This window comes from Gekko japonicus, unplaced genomic scaffold (genome assembly GCF_001447785.1).
Source record: "Gekko japonicus isolate JY-2015 unplaced genomic scaffold, Gekko_japonicus_V1.1 scaffold1427, whole genome shotgun sequence".
In the NCBI taxonomy this organism is placed as follows: domain Eukaryota; kingdom Metazoa; phylum Chordata; class Lepidosauria; order Squamata; family Gekkonidae; genus Gekko; species Gekko japonicus.
In genome coordinates, this window is record NW_015168694.1 from 224195 (window position 1) to 241817 (window position 17623).

Consider the following 17623-nt stretch of genomic DNA (forward strand, 5'->3'; position numbering starts at 1 on the left):
CTCCCTCTACACTGTGGAGTCTTGTGAGCAAAAATTCTACTTTTGTGAGCTACTGGCATTAAAGTTGTGAGCAGAATATTCTGTGCCAAGTGCGCCACTGTGTGATCCATGAGGAGATCTTTGAACAATAAAAACCCCTTCATAAATCTGGTCTCACTGTAGGTCAAAACAAGGAAAGGAAATCAGTTTTGCACATTTAGTGGTGGTAGTGGAAGGTGCCATCAAATCATAGCCAACTGATGGCAACCCCATAGGCTTTCAAGCCAGGAGCCATTCAGAGGTGGCTTGCCATTGTCTGCCTCTGCGTAGCAACCCTGGACTGCCTTGGTCGTCCCCCATCCAAACACAATCCAAAACATGCTTAGCTTCTGAGGTCTGTTGAGTTGGGGCTAGCCTGAACTATCCAGATCAGGACTTTGCACATTTAAATACAATTAATAGAATGAAAACTTTGCTCTTAACTACCAGAAATGGACTACTTGCCATACACAGAGGAATGAGAAATGCTGTTTCATAACCTCCATCGTTATAGTATATTTTAAGAGCGACAGGCGGGTAACCATGCTGGTCTGAAGCAGCAGACCAAACTCTGAGTCCAGTAGCACCTTTACGACCAACAAAGTTTTATTTGTGTGCATGCACACTTCAGGTACCAGGTTTGTTTACAATTAGTGATCACATCAAAATACTAGTGACTGTGTGAAGTTGTGGTACGTATGTTTAATGGTGATTGAAATATCTAATGTTTTAAAAAAATTAATAAAGGCACCTGTTAATAAGTTGAAATACAAGCACAAAAAGTCTCCATAGAAATAGAAGTTGGTATATTCCTTACCAGGCCCATGGCCATAGGGGGGCATTTGGGGGGGGGAATGCCTTATCATTGGTGAGCTATGGCCCAAAGAGAAATTTTTTAAAGGTTAAAACATTAAATATATATATTAAAATATTTTAAAATGTAAGATGCATGTGGGGTTTTTAAAATGACCTCAGGCACTGTCAGGGAAGCTTCGGTCTAATATGCTAATGAGTTCCTGCTGGGCTTTTTCTACAAAAAGAGCCCGGTCAGGGAGGGATTTAAGTCCCTCCTGCTCTCTCCCTGGCCCTTCCTGGCTCACCCACCGAGGCAGGCGAGCCAGGAGAGGGCAGGGTTGGAGCTCCAGAAGCAGGCTGGCTGGGGAAGCAAAAAAGGGGGAGGCATCTAAGAGTGAAGGGGTTTAAAGTTTAAACCCCTTCTCTCTGGAGTCGCACCTCTTTCTGTTGTATTCTATGGCCCCATAGAATATAATGAAAAGATAACTCTAGAGAGAAGAGGTTTAAACTTTAAACCCCTTCTCTCTTCGCTTCCCCACCCCCCACTGTAGGTCGGCTGGGGAAGGGAAGGGGAGGCTTTTGAAGATGCCTCCCCCCCTTTTTTGCTTCCCCTTCTGACATCACATCTGGTGATGTCAGGGGGTGTGGCATATGCGAATGAGCTATTATGCTAATAGCCTATTGGATATGCTAATGAGCTCCTGCAGCTCTTTTTCTACGAAATGACCCCTGGTTACCCATAAATTAAATTTTGAGTGCTAGGAAAAGTAATGACCATTATCTAATATTTTGCACCAGGAAGAAGGTATTTAGCATTGCTGACTTCTTGAAATTTTATTCTAACATATTGGGGTCATTTGCTAGTTCCATGATTGAAAAGAGAAACTGAATATTCAACAATGTTTTTGTAAGTTTATTTTCTTAACAATAATTTCTATAGTAACTCTTAATAAACTTGAGAGGTCTTTTTGGGGGGTAAACGTAAAGCTAGATTTAGTGCAAGGAACATTCAAAGATAATGCAGCAACTACAGGTCATCCTGGCGTTCTCCTAATGCTGCCAGGATTTGTGTTATGGTCCCATTAGAAGATGTGCTTGTCCACTGCTGCTCCAAGTCTGGGTTTGAAAATACCTGGAGACTTTAGGGGTGGCTCCAGGAGACGGTGGGGTTTGGGGAGGGGAGGGACCTCATCATGGTACAATGCCATACAGTCCACCCTTCAAAGCAGCCATTTTTTCCAGGGGAGCTGATCTCTGTCAGCAGGAGATCAGTTGTAAAAGCGGAAAATCCCCAGGTCCCACCTGGAGCCTGGCAACCCTAGCAGGAAGGGAAAACCTGTCTGAATCTTGATACAAACTCAGTAATACAGATTAAGTAACCATTTGCCACTGATTGTGGATTGCAGCATTATGCTTAGTGTTTAGTGAGCTAAATGGAACTTCCTCCAACGAAGTCACTCATACTTTGGCAGCCTTAGACTACAAGTCTGAGCCTCAATGCATATTCTTAAACCCTCCTGAAATCAATGAGCATAACTTCTGCCCTGTTATAGTTATTTAGCTGCATACCATATTTGAAAAGGAGATGACCCCCCCATCAGTGTTCCCTCTAAACTGAGTTAGTGTGAGCTAGCTCACAGTTTTTTAGCCTGCGGCTCACACATTTTTTGTCTTAGCTCAGGAAGGATGGCTCCAGAGCAAACTGATTTATGCAGTGGCCAAATCACTCACTCACAACTTTACTGCCAGTAGCTCACAAAGTAGATTTTTTTGCTCACAAGACTCCACAGCTTAGAGGGAACATTGCCCCCCCCCATGTTATACACAGAAAGTTCATTTTATAGCTGTACATACTTGTATTTGACTGTACAATGACATCTTCTTTTTCCTGATAGTACACCTAGGGAGAAAAACCTAGTCTTCCTTCTGTGTAAATACAGTATTCATAAAGTGCCATCAATATGCTACACACTTCTGTAATATAGAAAAGTGTATGCCCAGGTATACATGAATATCTAAATTTTACAAACAGAGAAATCGGAAAGAAATTGAGAGGCAAGGAGGGAGAAAGCAATGGGAAAGCAAAAGGCACCAACCTGCCTTTCCCTCTGTTTATCTCATCCTCTTCTTTACAATTTTTAGCCTTGCAAAGCTGCAAGTCTCCATGAGCCATAGGCAGATAGATGGTGACTGATGTTCCATATCCTCCCACTTTTTACATAACAACAGAAAATGGTACTTGTGCAACACTCTGCATTACGGAGGAGAATTTTTGTAGCCACTCAATGCTACCTTAACAAAGGAGCTAGGAAAGTTTCCAGCACCAAAACAAGGAGGTGCAATTTTTTGTTATTCTCTTGTCTCCCAACCTAAAGACAGATATGATACTGCTAATTTCTCTAAAACAGATAACATATGAGATGTAAAGTTCTTGTCCATTAAAAAAAAAATAACATACAGTCATTTTTGCTTCTTTGCAAAATGCAGGTATTCTCTTTGCAAACATTCAAGGAAAGTTTCCAGCATCTTGAAGTTATGCTTCAAAAAAACCCTGAAACAAACCTTTCTGGCTTTGCTAATATATTGATATTTCAGATCCTTATTGCATCTGTTGCTTTCTCCAGTTGGTAGATCAGGCAAAGTCTCCCCCTACACTGGAAAGCCCAGGCATACCTAACACTCAAATTATATCTGCTGAAGAATTATTCAATTTATATAACTTGGCAAAAAGGTTCGGATTTATGGCTCCCAGGGGAAAGTGCCTAGATGCTGACCATGCAGTGAAGGAATCCTTCCTGACACACTCTGTGCACATTGCAGAATATTGAAGGGGAAAATAGTCTTAACTTGTGCAAGTGAGAAAAAACAACAACAGACTGTCACCCTTTCTGGCACTGATAGAAAACAACATGAATGACCAATCAGTGGCTGTGGTCACACACACTAAATAATCCATTTTCAATTCACTTTCCGTGTACTTTCCAACTGGATTTTACTGTGTGAACTGGCAAAATCCAGTTGAAAAGTGCATTGAAAGTGGATGATTTAGTGTGTGTGACTGCAGCCAGTTCCACTTTTCAGTGAGATCTGGAAATGTTCAGAAGTAACAATAACATGTTGTTGTTTCTGAACATCTCCATATGCTGGCATAAAGTGAATGACAAATACAACACCTCCTCCATACCCTCTACATGTGCCACGACACAAGGGAAAGGGTGAAGCCTGTGGCATCCCAAATAATTTCCACATTTACTTGGCTTGGAGGCCACCTTTACAAGCATTTTGTGTACAGTATGATGCGTGCATCCTGCTCCACCATCACTCTAATTAATAATCTTTCAGATCCTTGTTACGCATCTTGAACATTTGTTGTTCTGAACGCCAGATGGACTCCTCACATAACAAATATTTCCATTTCTCATAGCCTTCTTGTCTTCTGATTTTGCCTATGAGACCAAGATTATTTTAATATCAACTTTGCAAATCTATTTCAGACCTATCCTTCTCTCTGTCCTTATGAAATGAATTCTCTTTTCAAGCTTTCTTTGTATTCTGTACAGATTTTATTCCTGGGGTAAGAATTTTTCTAGCTCAGATTCACACTATTGATATGTCTCTAATTTCCTGCCCATCTTCCTTATACTCCTAAAGTTTACCAGTCAAAGCACTGCTTAGTAATGTTTACTTACTCAATTGTGTTCTTGTCCACTTTTCCCGTCATGTTAATGCCATAGAACTGCTGCATAGCAGCTATTGCAGACTTCATTGTCTCCGCAGTGCGCAACACCGACATTCTGGGGTCAGTTGGTGGAAGATAGCCGTACTTTTGTAACCACACCTACAGTGACAACCAGAATTTGTATTAGTAAGGGTTTGTACTCTTCAATCTCCTAATAGTTACATAATTAAGCTTTTAATTCAAGTGAAAGGGAAGCAAACTGGAATAAGTTTGGTATGTTTAAATCCTCTGGAAATCAAGAATTAAAAATGCAAATAAGTACTTAGAAGCTAATTAGTTTAACAGAGCATTTTTTTTTAAAGGTACTTTGATTTCTCTGGATTACATTTGCAGACATTGCTATGTTCTTAAGCAAACTTTCAGACATGAATGGAGGTTGGACAGAAGCATTGTTTGGTTACTGGGAACTACCTGTCTTTCAGTACCCATTTAAATATGTATGGGTGTGTTGTTTTATAACCCAAGCAGAGATCCAAGACTCTCTTTCAGATGAGATGACTGATTGCTGATTAGCAAGCTTAGTGCCATTCAAGGCTGTCAACAGATATTTCAAACAAGTAAAATATGATTGCAAATATGATGTTGCCTACAACAATAACAAACTTTAGTTCCCATCATGTTTTTATTTTACTTTTTTAATCACTTTCCCGAACTATCCACCTGAATATATTCTAGAGTGCAAGAGTTGACCTCTAAACAGTTATTACATACATTCTTTAAAATGGCATGATTCATCAGTACCTTTGATTTCATCCTATACAATTTCAACAACATATGAACCTTAAGAATAACATGGAAATCCAGCAACATGGTCATTTTCCCACTGTTAGTGTTGGAAATGTGAGACTTTGTCATGGTCTAGTGATCTCTGAAGAAGGTAGCCAACCAAAGTATGTGGCCACAAGATTTCTTACCCAATTTTTGGCAGGAGAGAGAGAGTCATGAAATATTGTCTTTGATGTTGTAACTTCAAAGGCAAAAAGAACATCTTTAAAGTGCATTGCAAGGTCAGGTGTAATTCCTGCCCTTCCATATTGCCAACTGTAGACTCCTAGAACATTGGTCTATGAGCTATTGTTCATATACATCCTGCTAGGCTCCTGAGGAGACAACAGGAGACCTGAAGCACAGTGTGACAAGGACAAACCCCAGACCTCTTACCAAACATAGAACTTGTGGAGACAGCAGAGGGTCACTGCCAAAATTATGCTGTTTTCCTAAGCCACTAAAATGCCTTGTTACTGTGAGGACCATCAGCTTCTACTATCCCCAGGTCCAACTATATGAGAAGAGCTGGTGCTCCTTGACTGAGAAGTGAGGGCACTTTCTATGGTGAGTGAATTTGAGACTTGTAGTGGTGCAGATAAATCTAGATCTACTTTCATTAAAGAAATTCACCATGTAGGAAAGCAAATGAATAATCTCCCATGTGTCTGTATATTTTGATTGGGCATTATGTGAGCCAGCTATCAAATTGTGTGTTAATGTACGTCTATATATTCCTCAGCATTAGCACAACACTACTATATAAATGGATCTCAAAGTAGGTGACACCAAAACATTTGAACCAGAATGCAAATTTTAGCTCTTGTACAGAGCATGCCCCTGTCCTAGATATTCTCATCTAGTCTTTAATCCAATTCACACATCCTTTAGCAGGTTCTTTCCTACATCCTTTTTTAACTGGCTGAAAAAACAGTTTAATAGGAATAGTTCAGTTTCATGTCTCCTTCCACAAACATACTTTATGTTTAGTTCATGACCTGGAGACAGGATTTTGGTTTTAACAATTGCTTCTTTAAGGACAGTAAGGAGAATGATTCTCTTTAGCAAACAGCTAAAATACTTTGATGATGTTGACACTAAGACCTTGCTGGGCCAACTTCAGTTTGAACATTCTGTAAAGCCTTCTTGACTGGCTTGTTGTGCAAGCTTTTAGATCAGATTCAGACTTTTCAAGTGAGGAGATCCCAAAACCTTTAATATTAAAAATGTGAATATATGAATTTTATTCATTTACCTCATTAAGACCTCACTTGTCTCCACAACGGGGACCTACAGCAGCTAACATCTTTCTTTACTTCTCCATTTATTCATTTTTATCCCCCAAATTTCAGTTATTTATGGACCTCCCCCATTTATAATGGTTTTAATATTGTCAAAAAATGTACATCTCTCAACCAGAAGCTGCTTTAACAGGGCAGTCCCAACAAGAGTTCCACTCTTCTAAGCCCATCAACTTCAATGGACTTAGAAGGGTGTGACTCTGCTTAGGAGCACACTGTAAATGTAACAACCAATTGCATACAACTATACATCTACAACATTTTTTGGTATTTATGATGGATTACATGAGTCCAAAGGCTCCATCCTCACAGTAAAGTAAAAGCAACCATTATATATCATCCCATTTTTATCAATCACAAGTTTATAAACAATGGCCTAATACTGAAGTGTACAGAGCAGTCTTAATTGAATACCAGACAATTTGCCCATAGCTGCACAAGGTTTGGCCTTTAAGTCAAACTACCTAGCAGTACAAAGATTTTTAACAAGCAATTTAATTATCCAAGTGATTTCTGATTACCAGGGAATTTCCTGCCCCAGCTCCAGGCCCCCACTGTTCTTTGTTCCCCCAAGAGCAAGAATGGGGGAACAGAAAGTGACATCAAGTGACATCACTTCTGACTGTACCCAGAAGTATGGTTGCCATCTCCAAGTTGGAAAACTCCTGGAGATTTGGAGGTTGAGCCAGGGGAAAGGCAGGGTTTGGAGATGGAAGGTGCCTCAACAAGATATAATTCCATAGAGTCTACCCTCCAGAGCTGCCATTTCCCCCCCATGTGATCTCTGTATTTTGGAGGTCAGTTGTAATTCCAGGAAATTTCCAGCCTTGCCTAGAAGTTGGCAAACCTACCCAAAAGTGATATCACACAGCTCTCAGAATTCCTAAAGTTTGTGAAACGTTGCAATGTTGTTCAGCCCTCCCATTTTTGCTCCCACTGGAGTGAAGAGCCCAGTTGGCAACACTACCTAGTCCCGTAGCAAAGAGAAAAGAAATACCTGATAGATTATTCTACAGGTATTTATTTATTCAAGTAGGTGTGTCCTGCTTTCCTCCCACATCTGGGAACACAAATCAGTCCTACAGATATACAATACAGAGCTCAAACATTTTGGGCTAGAGATGCTTACACTAGTCTGGTTCACTCAAAGCCACAAAGGACAAGTCATATGGTTAAGAGCCAAAGGGTTAAGAACCCTTACATGCACATCGGTTGTCCCTGGGAAGTGCTCTCACTTGCAGATCTTTCTTATATATCTCAGCTCCTAGTAGACTTACAGTATAATCCTAAATGGAGTTACACCCTTCCAAGTCCATTAAAAGATTGCATGGTTAAACTCTAGTGGGAAATAAGATTTATCAGCATGTACCAACACACTGCTGGGGGGAAAGGAAAATCAAATAGGAATACTGTTAGTGTGAAGAGGGAAGAGGAAGAAGTACTACACTTATAAATCAAAGAAAGGCATAAGGGAGCGGTGGCGCAGGCAGTACGACGCCTGCGGTTAACATCAATAGCGAACAGCCACAATGGCTGTTCGAATCCCCACCGTGGCCGGGTTGAGCCCCCGGCCCCGTCCCAGCTCCCGCCAACCCAGCGGCTCTAGTAACAATAAGAGGAATGGGTACCTGCCCTAGGTGGCAGGGGGCACCCTCCTCCTGGCTCTGTGCTGGGAGTGCGGTCGGCAGCAGCGGAGAGAGACGAGAGAGGTGGCGGTGGCGGCGGCGGCGAGAGATGAGAGAAATGGCGGCGGAAAGAGTCTAGCGATCCAGGGAGGCGGCGGCTGAATTGAGTGGTGCCGGAGCCGGAGCGACATGGTGACGTGGGACGCAGAAAGGCAGGAGCCGACGGGACGTTTGCCGGAAGCTGCGCCCGAAAGCAGCGGCGCTCCGAAGGAGGAAAAATCATCAAGAGCCTGCTTGGACTTGGTTGCCAGCCATCCGGATCGCCAAAAGGAACAACGAGGCTGCCAGAGAGGAAGAAGGACTATGCCGCAAGGGTGCTGGTAGGATATCCCCTCCCCAAGAGAATTCTGGCCCTAGCTAGGTATTAACTACGCAGTAGTTCATTGTAAACCGCTCTGAGACCCATTAGGGGTCATGGGCGGTATATAAATCCCATGTAAATAAATAAAAAAATAAAATCTTATAAAAGTGTCTCTGGAGGTGGCCCCATCTCTTGAAGGAGCAATGGATCATTTTGTCAGTGGGTCTCATGGCTACTAACCACTACCAAAGCCTCCATTCCATACATGGCTATGTGTACTGTTGATGGTAAACCAATATAACTGATAATAGAACAAAGTATGATGGACCCCTGCTTCTTCTCCACTGTGAGGCAGATTTTCCAACCAAAACACTGTTCCCCACTCTGACTGAGCAGCCCTTTAGCAGCATATTTTGATAATAGAATTATAACTTTCTGTGTGCCCCACCCTATGATACAGAAGTTATTTAGCTTTTGCTCAGGTCAGAGATTTATTGTAGCTAAGCAGGAGCTCTCTTATAAATCTCTTTGGAAATGGCACAAAATAAAATTCAAATGGGTTGATTTTATTGAACTTGTACAGCTGAGTTAGGAATAGGGCAGAGGCTGAGAAGGTGAGAGCCAGTTTGGTGTAATGGTTAAGTGTGTGGACTCTAATCTGGGAGAACTGGGTTTGATTCCCCACTCCTCTACTTGCACCTGCTGGGTGACCTTGGGCAAGCCATAATTCTGACAGAGCTGTCCTTGAAAGGGCAGTTTCTGTCAAAGCCCCACCTACCTCACAGGGTGTCTGTTGTGGGGAGGGGAAGGGAAAGGAGTTTGTAAGCTGCTCTGAGACTCCAAGTGAAGGGCACGGTATAAATCCAATCTCTTCTTTCTATTCTTCTTCTAAATTTGGTTGTTTATACAAATTCTAATATTTTCAACAGAGTATGAAGTGTATATTCTTAGGCTGACGACAGACTGGCAGTATGAAGCATGATGGAGGCAGGGCAAAAAGACCCAGACCAAGTTGTGCCGGGGATTCTCAGTTGCACTGCACCTACTGATGCAGGAGCATACCCGGAAGGAGGCGCAATGGAGCGTTCGCACTGTTGGCCCACCCCTGGCGGAGGCATGGCTGTAAGCGGCTTTTTTTCACTCCAGAGACATGTGCATAGGCGCAGCACCACAGCAATGTGGCTTTTTTGCGGCTTTTAGCATGCATACTTCCGGGAAGTGGGATCAGCTTTCACCTGTTACTTTTTTAACTCGGTAGGGAATCATCATAGGACAGGTTGAGTACGGCTGGGGAATGCCTGACAGCTGTGGCTGTGTGAACTGGCCCCTTTAATTCATTTGTGAAACGTGCCTATATCGGGCCAAACTGCCAGTCTGAACTCAGCCTTAGAGATTCAGTTATTAACTGTGAAAGGTTTGCTTTTCTTGGAGATTTCTTTCAGCAACAATGTGTCTTAATAAAATTTCATAAAACTATTTTAGTTTCCTGGAAGTTAGCACTTTCTTCCTGTATATAAAGACTTCCCTTATGGGATTATAACTTTCCCTTTTATACTCTTGAGGAGTCTAAGACCATTTCCCTTTTCACACAAACCAGGGGTCCCTTCTTAGTTGAACCCTCTGACTAACTGGTTAAGAAATATCTTCCTCTTTCTAGGAGTGATAATCCTTCCATGGGTTCCCAAACTTATTTGGCCAAAAGGCTGCTTTAGATAGTTTCTGGACTCTTCTTTCTTTATGCTTTCACCACCCCCTTATTTGTATTCAACACCCCCAATTGCACCCACAGCTCTGACTGCCCACCTGGATTGTTCCAGCACCCTCAGGGGGCAGTATTGCCCACTTTGGAAAGCAGTGGCTGGCTGTCCAGTCTCTTCTGTCAAACCTAAACTCCAGTACTGGAGACTGAACAGAATTCAGCAAAGGCTGACACTTAGACTTTTAAGTTCTATTTTCTGAACTTTTCCTCAAATGTGGTGGTATACAATAAGGGCAAGTGTACTTGTTTGTTTCCCCAGACCAACACACACCCTCCTCCTGACTGGCAACTGCCAAGCCAAAGTCCAAACAACAACTGACTCCCTTTGACAAGACTGATAAGACTTTTGAAAGCTCTCCTCAGCTGGTGCTGACCAATCAGAGAGAAGGGGAGGTGCACACAGTCAGCAGCCTGTCAATCAACTGTGCTTTACAGTGAAGCATTAACCCCTAATTCCCCAGCTCTCTGTTTTTGATGCACTAAGCATGCTGGTTTTGGAGGTCAGTTCATCACACAAAGCTCAGCAGATTTCAGTAGCATGCTGCTCAAAGATTCCCCACATAACCACTGTACTATCCGCCAAGAATAATACTTGAGTAAAATATTTCATAATGGTAGCATTTATGGAAAAAGGCTTTGACTGTTGGAATGAAATCATAAAACAGAATTAACAGAAAAGAATGGCAAAAATGTTTAAAAAGGAGAAGAGGTCATTCAAGAAAAAAATGGATTGAAAATAATCAGTTCTTGTTTTTCTTTTCATCCCTTGGGTTTGGTCTACACATACGGTACAAACCTGGTCTATACATACAGTAGAATGAGGAGGTAGAATCCCAGGGTGGCACACTGGAGTATGTAATTTCAGACTGAAAGTGGGGAGGGATATCACTTGCTGCATCAGATCATCAGCCCATCTAGTCCAGCATCACTGTTTCATACAATGGCCAACTACTTGCCCTGGATGCAGGACTATCTACCAGCAAGAGAGCAAAGAGACAGAATGCAAACTTATGCTCTATAGTGATGCTACAGAGGTCGTCTACAAGCTAAGTTTCTTTTCATCCCTAGACTTAAAGCTTTGCCTTCAAGAGGGAGAAATCAGGGGATTGGCTGCTGTTAGCATGGAGCTGCGGAAAAGCTTTGGTACCATGGTACTCCCACAATCTCCAATCCCCTGATTTATTTGGTTGTCAGGTTTAAAGCAAGGCAAATTCCTTCCACCCATGTATTTGTAAAACCACTGTGCCATAAAAAGTAATTCTTCCTTACATACTTCTTCTAACAGTTTGAAATAACATAATACAGCAGGAGAACATTGTGATGGAAGCACAATTTCAGAGCACATTTTATGCTAGGGGACAACTGTCTGCGTGAAAAGAGCAGCAACACATATATACGGATATACACACACATGCACATTCTGCAGGTGACTCTGACTCAAACACAAGAAGATACACAACCTGACGTAATTAACCACGATGAGTCACCAATCTAAGGGCAAAGGCATTCACTCACATGTATTCCATTTAATTTGCTAGTATGATGAAGGCCTTTTAATACCATGTCTGTCTTAAGTATCTTGGACCTTTGGGGGTTGCCCTTTGAACATCATGCAGGATGACTGTAGGCTGCCATGCCATGTGAGCTGATGCTATGTTAGTCAGTGTGACCTCCACAATTAGAGTGTGAGATCCCTGTCATCTTCCACTTGAAATGTCAATTTACACCTCCTTGACAGAATAAAAGGACTACAAGGTCTGTACAGGAGTGAAACATACACCAAATACAGACATTCCCCTTGATAGTCAAGCACTCAAACCACCTGACTGGAATATCCCCATCCTTTCTTAAGATCCCTATGCCCTGAATTTAAGTCTTGAAGAAGCATATCTGTGAGTATACGCAGCACAACATTCCTGCAATACCAGCATTTTGGGTAATCATGGGACAGTGCCACAGCTACTGGTTTTCCCTATCTTAAAACAAATACGCTGTTACAGGAAAAAAATATATTTCTTTTTCGTAAGACTTGCTACATTACTATGTGCTAGGTAGTGTTGCCAGTACCAGGTTCGGAAATATCCTGAATATTTGGAGATGGAGCCCAGGGAGGGTTCTCAGTGGGGTATAATGCCATAGAGCCCACCTTCCAAAGCAGCCATTTTCTCCAGGGGAACTGATCTTTGTAGCCCGGACATCAGTCATGATTCTGGGAATTCTCTCAGCTCCACTTGGAGGCTGGCAATCCTAGTGCTAGGTGTGAGATTTCAGGATAGCCATGTTAGTAGCTTTAGCAGAAAGTACCAGCCTGAAAATAAAATCAATAGTACAATAATTTAAAAGTAGCCTTTTCTTTATTGCTTAATCTATTTCATATCCGGTACACAAAGGAAGTGACCTTAGGATTTCCTTTGGAAAGAAAATGAGTTCCACTGAATTCAAAAGTGGGACATCTTGGCCAGAGGAATAACTCCCCGCTATACCTATACTCCAGCCACAAGATTCCATTCAAAAACTGTAGGGGAGCATCTCTTGCAATAATAATATCCAAAAGGACAGAATTAGCTGGGCAATCTGCATACAAATGCCTTCATTATTTGCATAGGGAAAAGCAGCAAGTCAAAGTGCAAACATAAATGTTGATGCAGATTTGAGTCCAAAAATGCACAACTTGCATACCTATGAAATTGCACTAAATATTTCTTTTTTAAAACTGCACATATTGACAACATCTCCACTGAAGTGGTTTCTCCCCATTGTTATTAAAAGGGACTAAATACATTTACATAAGAAATACAAAATATACCAACACAGATGATGGGCATGTTAGTTTGAAAAGCCTCGTGGCAGGACGGTCCATTGAAATCAAATCAAAAGGTCAAACTGCAAAGCTCCTTTTGGGAAAATGACTATTTAAACTGAATGTGACATTTGGTATTTCAAGCTCTCCCATAAAACAGAGCCACATTTTTTTTCCAAGTCTGCATCAGCAAATAGGAGGCCCTGCCCATTAAACACTGAATGCAAACTTAGTCAGAAAAAAACCCTTTTCTTGTCCCTTAGCTCAATTTCATTTGTTCTTTAACAGTCCAGTCCTGTGGATTTCTGTTTGTGAGTTGGCCCCACCAAACTCAATTGATATGTACTCCCAAGTAAGCATGTGTTTTGTAGCCATGAGGGAAGTTTGAAACCATGACTGCACGTATTAAGCAGCAGAGATGATTCCGAGGAGCCCAATGTTCCATAGGAAATCATCTTTAGGAAATGCAATTTCAAAAATTAAAATATGTACAGACACCATTTCTGAAACTGCACACGGTTTTATTTCTCTCTCCACACTGCAGATGGTTTCACTGGTGCCAGTGGCTCAGTGCCCACCAGCTTCAATGGAAACAGGAGTGAGTGCCAAAGTAAGTGAATGAAACAGAGGTTGCCTTTATGCAATGGAAGATTATTGCCTCTCCCTTCCCTTTCACACCTTTTCAAAAACTAATCATACTGCGACTCCCCCTAACACAGAAGTCCACTGTGTGCAAGCTAAGGTCTGATCTATTCATTTTGGTAAACAGAGCTAATGAAGGGTCTTATTCATTCATTTCAAAAATGCAAACCCTTCGTACATTTGCAAATACATCAATAGGCCATAATATTTGCAATTATGTCCAATGTTGTTTGAAGTAATAATGGCCACTCCTGTAATCAAAGAGAAGAGCCCTTCAAGCTGTGTGCTACTATAAGACTATTTTTAACTCAGTGCTGTTAAAGAGATCCGATTACACGATCACAACTGTATTTTAGAATTCCACATCACAGTCTTCCCTTTGCATCTCTTTGATGCCTATGACTGAGGGATCTACTAGTTATAACCTACTAAACCTACTGGCTTGGGCACTATATGAATTGGAAACCACTTCATCTGCCATGCTCCCAGAATTAGTGTGGTGCATCACTTAATAATGCCCTCTAGTAGGAAAACATCCTAAGTAGGATAAAAGATGCTTGATCACTCACCAGTTTGGTTCACAATCTGTTATAATCAGTACAGTCAAATGTTTAACGAACTGTATACTTGTATCCATGCAGTGCACATACTTAGGCTTGTTAAAAAAAATAACAACAGTTATAACAAAAAACAACAACAACTCCACTGCTTACTCCCATATGAACCTACCCAACCACCCTAGTCATAGTCAGGTCCCCCTGCCATCTGAGGGTAGATAGGTGGCAACCCTAGAAAGGGCTTTCTTGTAACTGACACAATGAGCAGACAGGAACTGATCCAGCTCACTAGAAGACACCTGAGAAACTTTGACTACAAAAGCATGTTGATTTGAGCTCACAGAGTCTGCTCGTCTTTTTCAGTTGGCATTCTCCCTTCAGCAAAAATGCCAAATTATCTATCTGAGTTAACTATCCCGAAGTACAGAAGGGATAGGAAGATTCTGTGGAATTCCATTCTCAGACAGACTCTGCAACTGCGGCAACAACAACATTGATTCTGTAGACCACATCTTCTTTGACTGTCCTAAATTCTCAGAATTAAGAGCTGAACTGATCTCCCTATTACTTAATCAGAACTCTCTCTCTCCAGAAGCGAAATCATCTCGGCTACTCAGATATAAAGACAAACAAACTACTCTGTGTGTGGCAAAATTTCTGGCAGCTGTCATTAAGTTACATGATAACTAACTTTAGGGTCTTATGTGGGATGAGGGTCTGCTGTTTATGACTCTGGTTGTAAAAACAGTAAGAAGTAATCTTTATTTGAAAGGGCTTTCTTGGTCATGACGCCAAAACTCTGGCATTCCCTCCCCAGGGAAATTCTTCTGCCTTCCTTTACTACTGTCTTCTGTTAGTGGGTGAAGACTTTTCTGTTTTATATGGTGTTCCCTTACAAACTCTAATTGGACATCTTCCCTGTTTGTGTGTTTATATGTTTTATTTAACTATTTTAAAAATCATATTGATCTGTATTTTAAATGCTGTTTGAATGTTTCGATTGTTCACTGCTTAGGGAACCCCCAGTCAGATGGAAAAGGGGTAAAATTGTTTAAATCAATCGATCACATAGTACTTTTACATAGCTTACTCATTATCTACCCTCCCATCCAATGATACTGATGCCTCCCCACCTGCCTTTTTAAGCTATGTATTTTTAACTATACAGAATATTAACATTTCACAATTAATGTCTCATGGCTGTGAAGTGTTTCCCTGTGTGTCTCATTGTTCCCAGAGTGGGTGATTAATAACAAAGTCAAGAAAAGTGTACAGTTCTGAATAAATTGGTAGACCCGGATACATTTCTGAATGTCCATTCTTGCACTGTGTCATGACAATTGTAACTTTTGCCCCACATCTGACAAAATGTTTTGGTTTTTTTTTAAAAAAAATGGCCAACAAATGAGGCATTCCAGGGCTGGGTAGCTCATTTTATTGCACTATTCTTGGCGCACCATGACTACATGACCCAGTGTTTGTTCCTAGGAACTGCTCAAGGTATCCTGCAAGTCAGTCCTATTTGAAACCAGATAACTGCAGGATGTGGACTCTTTCTCTGGCAACAGTTCCCAATAAAACTCAAAGTCTAACCCTCTGCTAGGCCAACACATGTTAGAAGCAGCTTGTACATCAGCCTGGACAGCTCCATGCTGACTTGGGTCTACCTACCCAGGCCTTTGACTGCTCTGTTGCCACTCTCTCTGGTTCTTGCTCCCATTCTTGAAGCCACCGTGAACATCTCCGGCACTGCTCTGTCTCCAGTGCTGGCCTGTCTGACTGCAACCTAGGTAGCCAAGCTAGCTAGGTGAAAAACAGTATATAAACTGAGCTGTCAGTCTCCTACTGAATTGATCACGGGGGTGACATTTGAAGCAGGAAACTAAGGGAAAATAATTATTCTCTTACTATCAGCCCTATCCTACAATGTGGTCTTAATAATGTGTGTGTGCAAAGTGTTGTCAACAGGACTGTTGTAAGAGATTCTGAGATAACAGATGTGAAACATTATGCATACTTGACTTCTGGTAAATAAAAGAGAATTATGACCCTCTAAGCTGAACTTCCATTGGTACAATTTTAACAGAGGTTAATTATAAAATTATTATTCAAAAATTGATACACATGGACCTGCCTCTGTTGAATCAGACCACTGGTCCATCAAGGTACCTATCGTCTACTCTGACTGGCAGCAGCTCTCCAGGGTCTCAGACAGAGGTCTTCTGCATCACTTACTATCTGATCCCTTTTAGCTTGAGATGCTGAACATGGAACCTTCTACAGGCAAAGCAAATGCTCTAGTACTCAGCTATGAGCGCTACCCAACGTTTGCAGAGGCTTGAAGGTGATCAATATCTCTGAGGCAGAGTGACCATTTTATTTACTGCAAATTTTCCTGCTGTGCTGGAAGGGTACTGACACTGAGGGCATGCCAAAGCCAGCCCCAGTACTTCTGGGAGCGCCTTAGAGATTGCAATTTATTTAATCGAGTTAGAAGGGACAACCAGGGCCACCTTGCTCATCTCAGACCCAGCAAGCAATACCAGTGACAGGTGCTGACTTGCTCGTTGCCTCCTCCGGCACCATTGCTGGTGTCTGAGCTGGGCTTGGCCCTGGCCAGTGGTGTGGAAGGAGCTGACTGGCAAGCCTATATCCCTTGCCACTGTCACTACAGCCAGGGTCTGAGACGGGCAGTCCCGCCAGGTCTCTCAGCAACTCTGGGACCACTTCCTGTGCTTCCTCCAGAGCCATGTTAATGTTCGCTTCTGCCCCATCAAGATGTTGTGAATGCTGGAAACACTTCAGCATCTGCCAGATCACATTCTAGTCAATCTTTATTATAGTCCACAGGCCAGTAAAATCTCTCCATACATCAGTCATCCTAATACATCTAACAGTTAAAAGACTAGAATCTGAATAAATTATGCACTGAGCATTATCTCAGCTGTATTTTAATTGCAGAACACAGAAACTTTGCCACAGATAACAGCAGTTCTCTGGTCAACCCATGCTAATCATCAGTCTTTTGCTCAAATCACATTCTATAGTCACACCCACATGATTGTGTAGTCTATACAATTAGAAGGTATTCCTCATTAACTATGATGAAATTATACTGTTTCCTTCCCATCATCTTGATTAAAATGTCTCAATACTTCCCAAATGTTTTAGTTTTCTTTTTCTCTCTGCAGAGCTGCATTTGTTCCCCCCCCCCCAATTTGGAAGAAAAAGTCAGACAACATGTTGGATTTTAACTACAGG

At 41.8% G+C, this 17623-nt stretch overlaps 1 protein-coding gene across 1 annotated transcript in view; it reads right to left on the reverse strand.

Annotated features, from left to right (window-relative positions):
* Positions 1 to 17623, reverse strand: part of MMP16 (matrix metallopeptidase 16) — a 274400-nt gene that overhangs the window by 152872 nt on the left and 103905 nt on the right. The window contains exon 2 of the mRNA XM_015415474.1: positions 4503 to 4651. Coding sequence (XP_015270960.1) covers positions 4503 to 4651 — 149 coding nt within the window. The remainder of the gene's footprint in view (positions 1 to 4502; positions 4652 to 17623) is intronic.